We start from the raw sequence: 15,211 nt of genomic DNA on the forward strand, positions 1-15,211 counted from the left end.
CTATTTCATAATTGCTGGGAAAGTTTCATGTAATGTGCAAACTGACAGATTTGGGGAGTGATAGTTGACTGAAACTATTGGAAGTATATTTATTTTGAAAACCTATTCTGAGAGTCAAAATTTATTACAAAATATTTGCCTTCAGCTGGGTTGGACAGATCTTTCCTGACTCTGGAAAACCCCAGGATTTTGTAAGTGGGATGAGAGACTCTAGGAGGTCTAGTTAAATGTTTGGTAAAAGTTATCACAGAATCAAACAAAGTCAAAAGATTTCTTTTGGTCTCCTCTTTTCTCATGCTGGGAATTTTGTAAGTAAAACACTCCAGTCTTATCAAATCATTAACATTGATCTGAGTCTTAATGGAACCATTTGTTTTTCATTTGGAGACATTACAGTTATCAAGCATTTTGACTAGTGTATGTAGTATGCAGTAAAAAGCCTTTTACATAGTGAAGTTTTTTACCTCATGAACAAATTAAGCTCCTTCTTCTTGTGAAGGATTCATGGCCCTGCTCCAAATAATTGTTTAACAGTTAGAGCAGTTTCAAAGCAGACACAAATTATTTGGTGAAGAAAGAAAGAAAAGAAAGGAAAGTTCTTTAAGAATTATTTGGATAATAAATGCAAATACTTCTGAACACAATAAACAAAGTTTAGTTAGGCATAATTTGTTCTAGTTATTGCTTGTACTCAGTTATGCTGGAATTTTTTCTCCTGATGCCTGTGTGCTTCACACTACTTAACATGATGTGAGATAATATAAAACGGTGTATTGACGGCACAAGGAAACTATTTGGATAGCTGTCTGGAGTTACCATTATTGGCTTTAATTATGACTTGCTGTCCTTTGGGTACTAAATGAGCCAGAAAAGGTTTCATATGTGCCAAAGTATTCATTAGTATTCCCCTTTCTGTCATTCTGCTCGCAGAAAAAGTTTATATCTGGCACCTGACTGCAATTCTTATTAGCATGGACCAAGATGCTTTGCAGATTTTGATAATCATCTGCAAGTACACCAGTGTCTCTACTTTTTGGATACAGTAGAAGTTGTTCCTAGGTAACAGTGGTGAAATTCTGACCACTTTCTGATATAACTGGAGAACAACCATTTCTTGCATCTCTTATGGCTGCCTAAAGTATGTTTTCTGGTACCAGCTGGACAAAGAAAAAGAATTACTTGATTTTCTCTTCCAGATTAGGGGACCTGTGTTAGAACTTTATGGGAAAGTGCTTACTTTAGGCTCCTTGCAAGCATTTTGTATAGCACTAATATTGGAGCTACAACAATCTTTCTAAGATAAAAATAGTCTTTGGAATCTATTTTGTAATAAAAATGCCTATAGTGAAGTACTTTAACATAGAATGTCTCTAGGGTAGGTATAAACAAAACATTAACTCATAAAGAATATTCTCTGAACTCTCTCACACTTCACTGTGGAGGTTCTGCTGAGAATGGTGACCCCTCCTTTGGCATCTGCTTTTGGACAGACTGGTGGACAAGGATGAATTCCTGCTCCGATACATATTTAGCATTGCAAAGATGAATTTTCATTTAGAACCTTGTTTGAAATGAACTTATTGTCATGTTTTAAGCAGCCTTTGAAATGCCAGCCTGTAAGACACCAGACTGTTCTTAGAAGTGAATACTTTAACTGAGGTGTTAAGTAAATAGATATTCCTGATTTAGAGGTATTTGATGACATCTTATCTGTCATATTAAAGCATTAGCTGGCTTTGACCTAAGCATACAGTTCTTCCTGAACTTCTAGGGCTTTAAGAAAATACGTGATTTTGTGGGCTGATACTGTTTGATGGCCCTGTTCTCTCTGAAACTACAGGGGTTTCAAAAACTTCACACTTCTCAGAGAGTTTAATCTAGCTCATGGATGAATTTCAAATACAGTTCATGCCCAGCATTTTGCTTTGTGGAATATTGGTATTGAAAAGATGCTTAGACGAAGTTCTTCAGTAATGTCCCCCTCCTTCATCAGGAGAAAGAGCTTTAATTTGAACAGCTCTCACCTGGGGCAGGTGCAGGAATGGATGAAAAGGGAGAATTCTGACTTTATATTGTGCTCAGGCTGCCAAGAGGGCCAATGGCATCCTGGCCTGTATCAGGAACAGTGTGGCGAGCAGGAGCAGGGAGGTCATTCTGCCCCTGTACACTGCACTGGTTAGGCCACACCTTGAGTACTGTGTCCAGTTCTGGGCCCCTCAGTTTAGGAAGGATGTTGACTTGTTGGAATGTGCCCAGAGAAGGGCAACAAATTTGGTTAGTTGGTTAGGGGTTTGGAACACAAGCCCTATGAGGAGAGGCTGAGGGAGCTGGGGTTGCTTAGCCTGGAGAAGAGGAGGCTCAGGGGAGATCTTACTGCTCTCTACAACTACCTGAAGGGAGGTTGTAGACAGGTGGGGGCTGGTGTCTTCTCCCAGGCAACCAGCACCAGAACAAGAGGACACAGTCTCAAGCTGCGACAGGGGAGGTTCAGGTTGGATGTTAGGAAGAAATTCTACACAGAGAGAGTGATTGCCCATTGGAATGGGCTGTCCAGGGAGGTGGTGGAGTCACCATCATTGGAGGTGTTTAGGAGGAGACTCGATAGGGTGCTTGGTTGCATGGTTTAGTTGATTAGGTGGTGTTGGATGATAGGTTGGATGCAATGATCTTGAAGGTCTCTTCCAGCCTGGTCTGGTCTATGCTATGCTATGCTATGCTATGCTATGCTATGCTATGCTATGCTATTCTTTCTATTCTATTAATTTTAGCCTCTACAGACCAGTTCCCCAAAACTTGTAACAGAGTTTAGGATATGTACTTAACTATGCAATGGGAAAGGGTCCCTGCCTGCGCTGTCATTCTCCTCCAGACAATCTAGCCTCTAACCAGGTTAGCTAAAATGCACAGAGTATTTCCAGGATTTACTTTTCAGCTCCATATATTCAAAGAATGTGCTGTTTCCCACACATAGGGCTACTCACTACCTGGCATGTCTAATTCATCAGTGTTGGTCTTTACCCTTTAAAAGACAGGATTTCAGGGATTTTTAAGATTGGAGGGAAATAAATCATAATAAAAAATCCCTGTAGTGGCTGTTGATTCCAGCTACAGAGTTTTGCTTCTCCCTTCCATAACGGCAGGTGGTGCTCTTGATCCTTCCAAATAGAATTTACTTCATTATGCCATCCAGCTTGCTGCTTTTAGTCCTGTCCGGTTAGTCCAAGGATCTTTCAGTTTTGAGTGAAGTTTTTCCTGTGAGTGAAAGGGCAAAGGAGGGGAGAAAGGGCATTTGAAGTGGGGACTGGGTTTTGGCAGTAAATGAAGAAGAGAGCAATACAGGCAAAAGTAGCTAGTTGGCAAGGGTATACTTAACCACATTATAGTTCGATCCATCCCAGCATCCCAATCTTAGATGACAAAGGTGCTTGGCTGTGTAGCCCAAAAATAAAACATTGTAGCTGTCAAATTGTATGGTTCCACTGAAGTAATTTCAATTGTGCTACTTTAAGTAGGATCACACTTTTGCTGACACATTATACTCTCCCACTGTAATCACCACAAAACTTATAGGCAGCACTTTATTCTAAAGATCTTTCATGATTTGAGAATAGCCACTTGTTTGTTTCTCAGCTGGCAGCTATAATCCATTTATTCTAGCTGTATTTAGTGCTCCTGTTCCCCAGTTCTCTCCTGGATACGTTAACTATGTTCAAAGGTACTGTAAAATAGGAGAAATTGTATGTTTTACCCAAGATGTCATTCAAGTAACACCTCTTGAGTTTTTAAGTTTTCTTGGAGTGCAAAAAGCAGACACCAATAGATGGTGCTCTTGGTGCGTTAATAAGGTTCAGTTTCTCATTTGTTTTCTGGTCTGTGGTTGGAATTTGGTTGTGGGGTTTGGGTTTTGTTTTTGTTGTGGTTTTGTTTGGGTTTTTTTAAGAGAAAAAAAATATCCCTACTGCTAAGCTTTTATCCAAGATGTTCTGCCCGCACTGAACCAGTCACTATTTAACTTTAACCTGAACTGTGGCCCGGGAAATCCTTCAACATAAATAACCTTAGAAGCTGCCATGACCATTTTTGGAACATGCTCCCTCAATAAATCTGTTACTTTGTTGTGCAATGCTGAAGTGTGCAGTTGTTTCTCTGATTAATTAGGGCAAAAAAAAATAAACTTCCATGATCAGTCCAAGCTGTGACACATTTCAGGCCTGGCTATAACATGTGGGTAGAAAAGGCCTAAAAGTTCTCCCAACAGATCTGCCCTGTTTTTTAAGGTGCATCCTTAGGTTTGAGGTTATTTGACTTGACTAGATAAGGTGGCTGCTAACAAAGTCTGGAACTGAAAAGTTTTAGTCTGTCATAGAACTATCATGCTAAGTTAGTAAGGGTAGGTCTAAACACAGTAAGAGATAGCTCATCCTGACCACCTGCCCCCAGTAATGACAATGTAACAGAACTGTTTTATGTAATAATGTTTATTTTATTTCACATATTACCCATGGAGAACAGCTGATACATTCTCTACATCTTTCACCACTCTGGAATGCAAGATAAAAAAAGTATGGAAAAAGTTTTAACGTTTGACATTCACAATATGAAAAATAGAGGGGATACAATGTTTTTAAATGCCCTTATACAATATATATAAAATATGTATAAAAATAAAATATATTTTTAAAAATACAAACAGGACATGACACAAAACAGTCTTAAATACAGATACGTATCTCATGATCCACACATACCGCACTTAAAATTAACAAAAACCACGTACAATTGCACTTTTCCTCTCTGTGACGTTCAAGTATATCGCAGTCCCCGCAGGGACTAGTGAATGTCCGATTCCCTGCCGGGTGCAGATAACGCAGAGGGTAGAGCAGATGTGGGCGACCTGTTCTTGCCAAGAGCTGAACGCACACCCTCACACACTTTGGGCAAAGGACGAGGCCTTGGCCCCTGGGCTGCCGCGCAACGGCTGGCACCCGCCGGCAACCCCCGTCTCCTCCCCCCGCCGCGGGAGTCCCCTGAGCAACCCCTGCTCGGGGCAGACAGGGCCGGGGCAGCTGTGAGTTCAGCCCCGACAGCATGAAAGGTCCGCCTGCGCCCGGTACAGCGGCAGGGCATGGGGCGACGTGGCGGCCGACGCGGTAGCGCCGCTGTTGGCGCCTTCCAGTCCCAGGCGGCGGGAGCGAGAGCTGGCAGAGCCTCGCCCGGGAGGGTAAAGAGTCAGTTAACCTTCCGCCGCTACGGCGGCTGAGGACGAGCAGTCCCGGAGCTACCCCAGCGGGGCGCAGCCTTCACAGCTTCCCCGCGCCGGGCGCGGGCGGCATCCGCGGCACCGGCAGCGCGTCCCACCACTCCGCCACCCCTAGGCCAAGAAGGGCGCGCTCGACGAATCCTAGCGGCGGGTCCAAGCGGCTGCGGACCTCCAAAACCTCCGTGCCTCAGTTCATCCATCTGAGACGGCCTCGGCCGTGTAGCGCGGCTTTCACACTCCGAGGACGCGGTCGAGGGCCTGCGCCCGCCGCCTCCGGGGGCGCCGCCCAGCCCGGGGGGCTCTCAGCGGACCGCGGCGGTCGGACAAGGAGCGCCGTCTGCGGCCGTAGCCCTGGGGGCTGATCTTGCTGGGGGGGGCAGTGTCGTCCTTATCCTTGTCGGTCAGCTGGTAGATCTGGTGGGCCAGCGTCTGCACCGTGCACGTCCCGAACCGGCAGCCCGTGCGGATGCCTTGGAAGTGGGGGAAGCTGTTGAAGCTCTGACGGTAGCGCTTGACGCGGATGTGAGCATCCTCCCGGCTGCTGCGAGGCAGGAAGAGAGAAAACAGGCATGAGAAACGCGCAGTGGGGCCCCGGAGGAGGGGACCGAAGGGCCCGGGGAGGGCAGGGAGCCCCTAGGCTGGAGGCGGGCCTGTCCCGACGGTGCAAAACTCCCCTCCCGCCCCCCGTCTCTGCTCTACGCTGAGCGGCAGGAGAGAGGCGATCTGGTCACAGACCAGAGCTTGCTGTCGATGCGGGAAGAGGCCCCGCCGTTTTATGGCTGCTACTTTATCTATGGATCCAGAGCTCAAGTTACTATTTATATTTGACTTTCACAGTAAAGGCGCTGCTATCTCCCGCCAGCTCAAGAGCGCGGGGAAGGGGAGGAGGGAGGATGCCATGAGCGCGATGTGCAGCCCGGGCGGGACCTGTCTCAGGGGCATGGGGGATCTAGAGCGAGAATAAGCCTAAACGCCCGGAAGCGAGGGGACCCTGAAACTTTCCACTCCTCAAGCAAGAGCCCAGAAGGGGTTGGAATTTACCTGGGATGCGAGACTCGGGAATCTTCCTTCACGTCCTGGGTCCGTATGAGCGACTGCACGCCAGCGGCTACCCCAAGTCCTCGGAGCGCGCCCGAAGGCTTCACGTCCCGCTTGGCTCGGCTCAGTGCCCATTTCGTCCATCTGAAAGGAGCACAAGGGAAGAGGACAGCTTGTTAGGGCAAGCCTGCAGGTCGGCAGCCAAACCAAATAGATTCGAGGGGCGACAATCTTTGCCAGCGCCGAGATCTTATTCAAAATGTATTTATTTTAAATGTTTCCTGAAAGGGCATGAGGCTTTAAAGGAGCTGTGCGGTTCCCGCAGGGAATCCAGTCCCTTTAGTCACGGCCAGAGCCTGGCGATGGGACTCGGAGGATCCGTAGCTGCACGGACTGGGCTGGGCGCTGGCAGAAGGACGCGCTCCCATACTCACTTTCTTTTGAACTCTGTCGCTACATCCACCCTCGCAGCATCCACCCTCGCAGCATCCACCCCGAAGAAGGTCACAGAGCCGAGATAGAGCAGGGCTACGTGAACTAGTTTCATTCCGGCTGTGCTCCTGGTGAAGGGAAAAGGGAGGAACTGTAAGCATAGTTGCTAATAAAAGTCAAGTAAAGTCTGTCCTTTATTTCTGGTAATTTCAGGGAGCTCCTTCACTCAGAGCCCCCAGGCTACCGGGGACTTTGTGTGCGGTATGAACCAAAAGCTAATATTTGCTCAGCACCTTATCAATGGGTAAATAACAAAGCCTCCAAAGTTTACGTTTGTCGAGTTTTCTTTGCAGAGGCAGCTACAAACAGTATTTCCAGAGTACCCCCAGCGGCTTGCACTAGGATTTAGCAAACCCATGAGATTAGAGGGAGCTGGCTATCGGATGCATCATCTCCAAACTCCAGCAAGTGTTTTGCTGCCGGGAAGTTTATCCCCTGATAGCTCATCTTCCCACTTCACACGCAGAACCAGCTAGTTCTGGATCTTATGTTGTAAACTGTATCTGATGCCAAGAGCTACTCCAACCTCTTCAAAACTGTCCAGATTTAGTAGCGTTTTACTTCACCTCCCCTGCATCTTTTGTTGTTGTTGTTGTTGTTGAGGGAGAAAAAAAATGCAGTTCTTACCTGACAGTGAGGATAATCCACTGAGACAAATATTCTTGTAGTAGCGATCCGAGCTTGCAGGGTTTCCTGAGGAGGGAGAACTCCTTCTTTGTGTGTCTGAAGTAACCACTGCTGAGCTGCGCTCCACCGCTCCCTTTTATAGAGAAGCGCGGGGGAAGTGGGTGGACCTTGGCGTGGCTGGACGATTTTTCTTTGACACTTACCCCCACCCCCATATCCCAAGCACTCCTTAATCATTCTGGCGTGGATTGGGGGCAACCCATACTAAGGTAAAAATAAAAGGATTACTGAAAATTATCTTAAACAACCTCCTTGGTATTTTGCTAATTATAACAACTTTTACGTGTGGATTCTGAGTCGTGGCATAATTTGCAAAATCTGATAAGCCACTCAGTCTGTTCTACTGGGGTACAGACTGTTAAACTGCTGATACAGAATTATGTTTACACGGTTTGTGCCCTAATGTCTCCTTTGAGACATCTTAACTTCAGGTGGGTGGAAGCAGGGGAATAGAAAGTAGACTCAGTCAATTTCAAAATCTGTGCAAGCTCATCAAATACCAAGGTTCAAAAATAAACCCATATTTGGACAATGTGAATTATAATGAGTAACTGTAATGACTGCCAGCCTTCTTGACATAAGTAAAGAGGTGACAAATCAGAGATTATTAATATTTATGACTCAACTTGGGTGCATTTTTATCTAATAAAATGTATTTGCTTTATTTGATCCATTCAATAAATCACAATTCAAATGTGTTTGGAAGATGAAGGTCAGAGCACCTTTGAGCCCAGGAAGAGGCGTTGCTTTGAGGTAGACACAGGGTCACTGAAGTGCTTGGGACATGGGCACCCGAGAAGAGTTGCTTTGTGTCTTTTTATCCCCAGACCTCAGTTCTATACGTGAGTGCACTTCCTCAATTATAAAGCCAATCCAGTGCATGATCAGGGTCTCTTAACAACATAATCCCAGCCGGCCAGCAGCAAAACCTTAATCTGCCCGCCTTTGGGTCTTTTTTTTTTAACAGTCTTCAACATTTTTGCTCCGTGACGCTTCAGAGATGGAGAGGGGTGCTGAAAGCACCAGATGGACTGCTTCTCTACTTGTCGAGATGCAAATTCAGCGGAATTGAGGGAAATGGCCCAGGAGACCTGCGCCCTGGGGCGACGGGGTTCCCTTCCCAGACACAGATTCTCAGGAGGAAGGAATGAACGGGCGTGCGCGAGATGTTTCTTGCATCTTGCCCCAAGCGAAGTGTTTAAAAAATCAGGTGGGTACGTACTCGTGACTGCCTTTGCAGATAACCGCGGTGTGTAACAACACCCTGGAGAGGTATGTGCGAGGGGGTGACGGGAATTTTCCTGTGCACGGATGACTAGTCCGAGGTGCTCCCCGCTTCCCTCGCCAGCAGCGTCTAGGCACCTGATAGCTTCTGTCTCCAACATCTACCTGGACAGGGCAGGCTGGCCCTGGAGCCGCCACTCCTCCCGGCTGCCGCTCCTCCGTCTCCCACACGCTGTCGACCGGCACCCACCGGCAGCGAGGCTGAGCCCTCCCCATCGCACCCGCCGCCGTTCTTCCCCGATCCCCCGGCGTGGTTTCCCCAGGGCAAGGCAGTTTTCTCGGCCGTGAGCTGGCCGCCGGAGCAAACCCAGGTCCGCTCTCCGCCGCACCTGCCCAGTCGAAGCGCGGTGCAGGACGCGGCGGCGGCTCCGGCGGAGCAGAGAGACGTCGGGCAGCGTGCTCTGGCATCTTTGTGGAGCTGGGGTCTCGCTGCCCTCCCTACGGACCGTGCTCCGGAGCAGACATGCAGAGAGCGAAAAGCTTGCGGTGTAAACTCGGGGAAGGAGAAATGGGAAAATAAGTGGTCACGAACGGGGCTGCACCGTGACTAGAGCTGCACGACTCTATCAGCCCCCAATGGCTGGGTTTCAGAGACCTCATCAGGCAGCTCAGGCTCGAGCGAGTTCAAGTGTTTCCTCGATCAGCAAAAGTTGAAACCGAATCTAACTTTCCCGATTGAGGAGGCAGGGTTTTGTTTGATAAGCTTTGCTTTAGAAAATCACAGACTTCCCCAACTGCTGGAAAATCCCTTATTAAAATCTTTGGATAAACGGGAAGTGTATTTTGTATACTCTTTGGCAATCAGTGCAGAAAGAATCCTATTTGAAAGAGCTTCAGCAGGTAAATAAAGCTGGTTCAGATCTAATACAAGACATCATGTTCTTTATTCAGATGCTCATTTTGTTCTTTCTAAGCACTTGCATTCCCATGCAGTTTGGAAATAAGAGATAGTCACTCAGTTTGTACTATGAGGTGTCAGCGGCCACATGAACAAATCTATTTTGGAAGTAGTGATTTTTTTATGTTTCGAAAAATAGTTAAGCAAACTGTTCCATGAAAATAGCATTCACAAACTGTCATTCTGATGCAGTTCATGAAGACCAGCCTTTCTCTGAAGCACTTGGGTCTACTTTGATGATGCCCCATCCATTGCCAGGAAGCTGGCCTGGACGAACATCCAGCTCTTGTTTACTGATTCTCTTGGGTGTGTTGTTCAACCTCTTAGTGCTGTCATATGAACAAAAGACTCTACAATGCATATCTGCTTTGGTAGGGAGATTGTGAAGATTAGTTGCTCTTTGTACAGCATTTTCTTTAGGCTGGATTTTTATTCCAAAAGTAAAGGTCTAAAATCTGTAGGTATCCATGGATAATCAGTTTGAGGAAGATATTCTCTGCTGATTATGCAAGGAAATAGTTGTTTTAAGCCAGTGGAAGTGCCTTTGTGTGTTTTGGTTTGGGTTTAAACAAATGTTACCAAATTCGTAGGCCACAAATACTTTATTGTATTTGAGGCTCTATGGAATCATCAGAAAGATGATACTAACAGGACAATTAAACCACATGAAGGCTATAAAACATCAGTGAAGCTCCACATAGAAAAACCTTGCTTTTAGTGCATGAACTCACACAGCTTTTTTTGTACCAAGGGCACATTGAAAAGGGGCGATTCCATTTTTTGTAGTCCCAGTAAAGATGCTTTCGGTGAACCTTACAACTGACAGGTTTGAGTACATCAAACAAAGCCTCTTAAATGAGTGTATCTTATATGCATACTGTTAGGGGAAAACCTGCTCAGGATCATGATTGCTTCCCTGTAGGGAAGGCAAGTATGTATGTACCCTGCATGGGAGGGAGTGACACTGAATTAAGGGACTGCAGGCAGAGTGTGACCTGTATGCTTCCTGAAAGAGGAGCTGACAATAGAAGGTACTGTGAATCTTCACATTTTGTTAGTGTTTAGTACATAGTCTGAGTGTGGCAACAGGTTCCTTGTGTACTTTCAGTCTCCTGGAGGGGTGCAGCCCCACAGTTCTTCCCCTGGGATAGGTATATTGCTGCTTACTGGGTCCTTCTGGAGACCTAGGCCTTGGAGTCCTTTTTGAAACACTGCCCTGTGAGCCCCTTCACCTGCCATGAGGAGCCAGGCTACTTTGCTGCAACAGAGGGAATTATATTTTTGGTGGTATGGATTGAAGCTCAATTTACTTTGTATTAGACTTCATGTGAGCAATATCTGCTCTGCTATTTCCTCATTTGTCCTATAAGGACACAAGATTACTCTATACCTAAGGGAAGTTAGGGAAGTAAATTACAGGTGACAGACTCCTTATGTTGTCTGTGCAAGTAACCCATGTGTTCAAACTCAGTTGAATGGTGCCCTTCTTGTTACATGAATACTTAAGATATGCCACTTCTTGGGACATGCTTTATGAATTAACCAAGCTTTGGCTGTATCAGAGTGGATGGAGGAAGAAGCAAGGCTGTGAGGTGGGTGCCAGCAGTACTGGGCAATCAATAAGTAACATCTTTCTCTTGATCCAGCATTTGTTAATGCTCTGGGGAAAGTGTTAAGTTATGGTGTCCTGCTAGAGGTGCTGGCTTAAAAGACTTAACTGCTGAGATTTATTGTATTACATATTGAAACTTGTAAGTGCAGAAATTATAACTCTAAGGTTCCATTTCAGCTTCAGATTACTTCCTAGTGTCCCTCCTGGTTTAGCTGTACATAATGTTATCCCTTGTTTTTTTCCCAGCTGTTGCATGTTCTTCATGCTGTCCAACAACCACAGCATCCCTCCCTAGGAGCTATGGTAACAAACTTTATTCTTGCCCACCTCATGTGGTGGCTTTATTAAGATTTGTGTCCCTTTTTTTGCTACTTCAGAAATGCTTTTAATCAAAAAGCTTAGTGTTTTTAAAACAGCTTTGTGGATGCAGAATCATGAACCAAAATGCCTATGCATAACTTAAGAAGGGTATTCCTTCTAGCTCCTACTTACTCTAGGAAGTGACCGATTCCATTGAGTGCATCTTTTCCCCCAAAAAACATCTTAAATCTTTTAAATGTATATATGACTCATTTTCCTTTATTCCTATAATTAACAAGTAATTTTATTAAGATCTTTCCACTTGGCATCTGCTTCAAAACACTGATGCCAGGAAGTTGATTACTCCAAAGAGGTGTCAATCACTGACTTCTGCTGAGAAGACCCAAGTAAGAACACTGTAATTTATTGTTGAACATTTATCACTAATTTCCTTCCGGAGTATCAGCAAGACATTGTATGGGTACATCTCAGATAAGCAGCAGGTGTTAAGAGTTGCGTATCTTAAACAGAAATGTCTCTGTGAAACCGCTCATGTCCATCTGCTGGGCCCCTTGTGATAGTGGATCGTCAGGCACAAATCCAGCGAATTTGCTGTGTTTCCATATGCAGCCAGTACCTATGGCTGCTGCAGCTCCTCACTGTAGTGCAACCAATGTCCTCTCTGCTGTTTATTTTCTCTGTGCTGTCACTCAGGATGTACATGGAAGCTTATCAGAATGCTTTAGCAGGCTCTGCCAGCTAGCCAGACACCCTGTTTATCACCAGTATCTCTGCCAGTGCTTGAAGCCCACTGGGCTTTCGAGGGTGAGAGTCCATAAGGTGTCAGCCTCATCTGTATGTTATAAATAGCAACACGGATTCTCCCCTCTGCCCTGCGGAGGCCTTGGCAGCCGGTGCATGTGCTCGGACCATCACGTCGGAGGACAGAAGGGTTACCTCGAAGCTCTGCCGGTCGTCAACCTCGTGAGCAGCCAATGCCACCGCCAGGCTCTGTGACCCTCATGGAAGGGGCACCCATGCCGGCCAAAGGCAGAACGCGGCAGCCGGCAGGATGGGGCAACCGCGCTGAGCATTGCAAGTCAGGGCAGCCTCCGCAGAACACCGACGGGGACAGCGTCAGGGTTCGTTGCTGCCGGTGTGTGGGGTGGCCGGGCCTTCCTCGTTACCCGTCTGCCTGCATAGCTGTCGGGGCCGACTTCCCCCACGGCGACATGTTCCGCACATCCCGGACAAAACGTAAACAGGAAACATCCTGGAAACGCATGTCGCGATTCCCGATGCTGAGGCGTTAGTTCGCCGCCAGGCTTTGGTTTCTCATAGCTTAAGCGGAGCCGATCCCCAGCATCTTATTTCATAAGGGCACCCGCCTCTGGCACCCGACTTTCCCGAGCGCGCAGATCGGTTGGACCTGCCGCGGTTTTATTAAGGGAGAAAGTGTTCCACAGCCCCCTCCCCCGGAGTGAATACTTCACAGGGAGGCTGTAAGGAGACAAAGAGCAACGCGGGAGGACACTGTCCTCCCCATCCGCGCTTGGTGCGGAGCCAGAAACCTGTACCAGCGAGCTCCAAGGCCGGCCGGCAGCCCAGCCGAGCCAAGCCAAGCCAAGCCGGGCCGGGCCGGGCAGTGCCGTGCCACCTCTGCCGCGTGCCGCCGGCAAATCCAGAACCCTCAGCCCACGCCCAGCCCGGCGGGGTCACGGCGCAGCGGTCTCGGTGGCGCGCAGGCGCACAGCGCGCCCGCGCCTCCAACATGGCTGGGCTGGTGCCGCTTCTTTTGCAGCGGGCGCGGAGGGGAGGATGCTGAGCCTCCCGGGAACTGCCACCGCCGCCGCAGCAGGGGTGGTAAGGCCTAAGGCGGGCTCCTCTCAGCCATGGCTAGGTTGGCCGACTACTTCATCGTGGTGGGCTATGACCACGAGAAGACAGGTAGGTGTGGCTGTGCGCAGGGCTGCCCCGCAGTGCCTGGCCTCTTCCCCCCTCCCCTCGTTCTTGTCCGGCCCCGGCCCCCTCCCGCCTCCGGTCAGGCCGCAGGAGGAGGAGACTGCCGCGCTCACGGGGCGCGTGTCCGGCCGTGGGGAGAAGGGCGGCTGAGGGCAGCGGGGCCGTCTTCATCCCCGCCAAGGGGCGCAGCGGTCAGCAGCGGCGAGGGAAGGGTTAATCCCCGTTTCCTGAGGCGGAGCGGGCTGGCGGGAAAGCGGAGAGGCTGCTCTCTCACTTGGCAGGGCCCGTGCACCTCCGGCCGGTGGGGCGGCACTACCCCACCTGGCAGTGACACTAACTGCCTCGGCCCAAGTGAGCGTGGCACAACATGGGCCTGGCGAGCAGCGGGCGGCAACCGGCCAGGGCGTACCCCGCGGCCTTGCCTCACTGCCCTGGCCGTTTGAAACGGGTAGTGGCTCTCTTGAGAGAGTGGGGCAGCTTAAAATGTCATCAGTGGGCGTACATAGCGCCGGACCCCCGCCCTGACAGCCAGCCAAAGCAGCTGTTCCCGCTGTGCAGGCAGCGGAGGCCGGCTGGGTGCTGGGGGTGTTTGTGCGTTCCTGTCTCCCGAGCCGCCTCTACAGAAAACAGTGTTTCTGGCTGCTGTCCCCTCACCTTTGTGCTGGTAGCTGAGATATGTACGCTCGCGGCCTCGAAAGAAAACAAAGACTGATGGGCTCGGAAGGCCGTGGGGCTCTTTGTCCGTTTGGCTGGGGGCTCGTGGCTTGCCACCTGTTGAAAAGGTGCCGTAGCTGACACCTGGGAAAGTGCTGTTGCACTGGGTAGGCTCTTCAGGAATGGCTGCTTTTCTTGGAGAATCGAGATGTTTTCTGTGTGCTTGGGTGAAAGCAAAGTGGTGTTACCTGCTATCGTTTTGTGGGCACACAGAGTGGTGCATATTATGTAACTTTATGTTATAATACCATATTTCTTGCTGGGGAGACCTTAAATCAGTATACGAGCTGTTTTGGAAATGAAGCGTTTGTCAGATGGTATGTGTTTGTGCTACATAGTCAGAAAGATCAAATGTATCTTGGGAATAAACAAGATTTTAAGCAGTCAGATGTCCCCTAATTTGACTATGCACAAACCAAACAACACTCAAGTTTGTTACTGTGATTCTTTGAAGTAGCAATTGTGTGCAGTCTGTATTTGTTCATTCTAAAAGCGTAGCAAATAAACTCTTCAAGTAATTTTTTTTTTTTAAAGCAATCTGATTTTCAGAGGAATCATACCTATGTGTTTAAAGACAGAGTGGCTTACAAAATTCTCACAAGAGTCTCCTTAATTTTACTATCTGATGTTTCTACTCCATTGTGGTTCTACCTTCCATGTTATTTGGAAGTAGATTTGTCCAAATTGTAGAGGCAAAATTAAAAGACAGAGATAGTACTTTATGTTAAAAATAAAGACCTTCCCTTTTACCTTTCTCCTGTTCATAACAGTTTCCCCAACAACAGTAGAAAGCCAAATCAAAACAAAGAAGCACCAAAAAAACAAGGAGTGCTTTTAATGAGAAGACAAAGCAAACAGGCTGCCTTCTTTAAAGGGTATGATCAATCTGATGTAGCCACTATGTGAAATAAAGTCGCAGATTACATTGGAAAGCTTTATGTTTGTAAAATGTCTTCATTTGTAG

At 47.7% G+C, this 15,211-nt stretch overlaps 2 protein-coding genes and 1 long non-coding RNA gene across 12 annotated transcripts in view; 2 read left to right on the forward strand and 1 right to left on the reverse strand.

Moving 5' to 3' along the window:
- The window catches only part of LOC137445874 (uncharacterized), a 47,293-nt gene extending 37,684 nt beyond the window's left edge, over positions 1–9,609 (forward strand). For all 4 annotated transcript variants that reach the window (XR_010988517.1, XR_010988516.1, XR_010988515.1 and 1 more), the window contains exon 3: positions 8,445–9,609. This is a non-coding gene — a long non-coding RNA (uncharacterized lncRNA). The remainder of the gene's footprint in view (positions 1–8,444) is intronic.
- ADM (adrenomedullin) lies at positions 4,483–7,537 on the reverse strand. Of its 2 annotated transcripts, none has more exons than XM_068148002.1 (4): positions 7,418–7,537; positions 6,733–6,858; positions 6,302–6,442; positions 4,483–5,798 (listed from the first exon to the last, which is right to left on the reverse strand). In XM_068148002.1, exons 2-4 carry the CDS (start codon positions 6,843–6,845, stop codon positions 5,492–5,494), a joined length of 561 nt encoding a protein of 186 aa, XP_068004103.1. In that variant the 5' UTR covers positions 6,846–6,858; positions 7,418–7,537; the 3' UTR covers positions 4,483–5,491. The 2 variants fall into 2 exon arrangements, with proteins under 2 accessions (XP_068004103.1, XP_068004102.1); XM_068148001.1 differs by having other exon boundaries at positions 4,483–5,801.
- A 3,732-nt stretch (positions 9,610–13,341) lies between the features above and the next one.
- The window catches only part of SBF2 (SET binding factor 2), a 199,015-nt gene continuing 197,145 nt past the window's right edge, over positions 13,342–15,211 (forward strand). For all 6 annotated transcript variants that reach the window (XM_068148006.1, XM_068148008.1, XM_068148009.1 and 3 more), the window contains exon 1: positions 13,342–13,518. In XM_068148006.1, coding sequence (XP_068004107.1) covers positions 13,464–13,518 — 55 coding nt within the window. In that variant the 5' untranslated portion in view covers positions 13,342–13,463. The remainder of the gene's footprint in view (positions 13,519–15,211) is intronic.

The sequence above is a fragment of the Melanerpes formicivorus genome, unplaced genomic scaffold (assembly GCF_026170545.1).
Source record: "Melanerpes formicivorus ecotype bairdi unplaced genomic scaffold, bMelFor1.0.p_v2 SCAF_16, whole genome shotgun sequence".
NCBI lineage: Eukaryota > Metazoa > Chordata > Aves > Piciformes > Picidae > Melanerpes > Melanerpes formicivorus.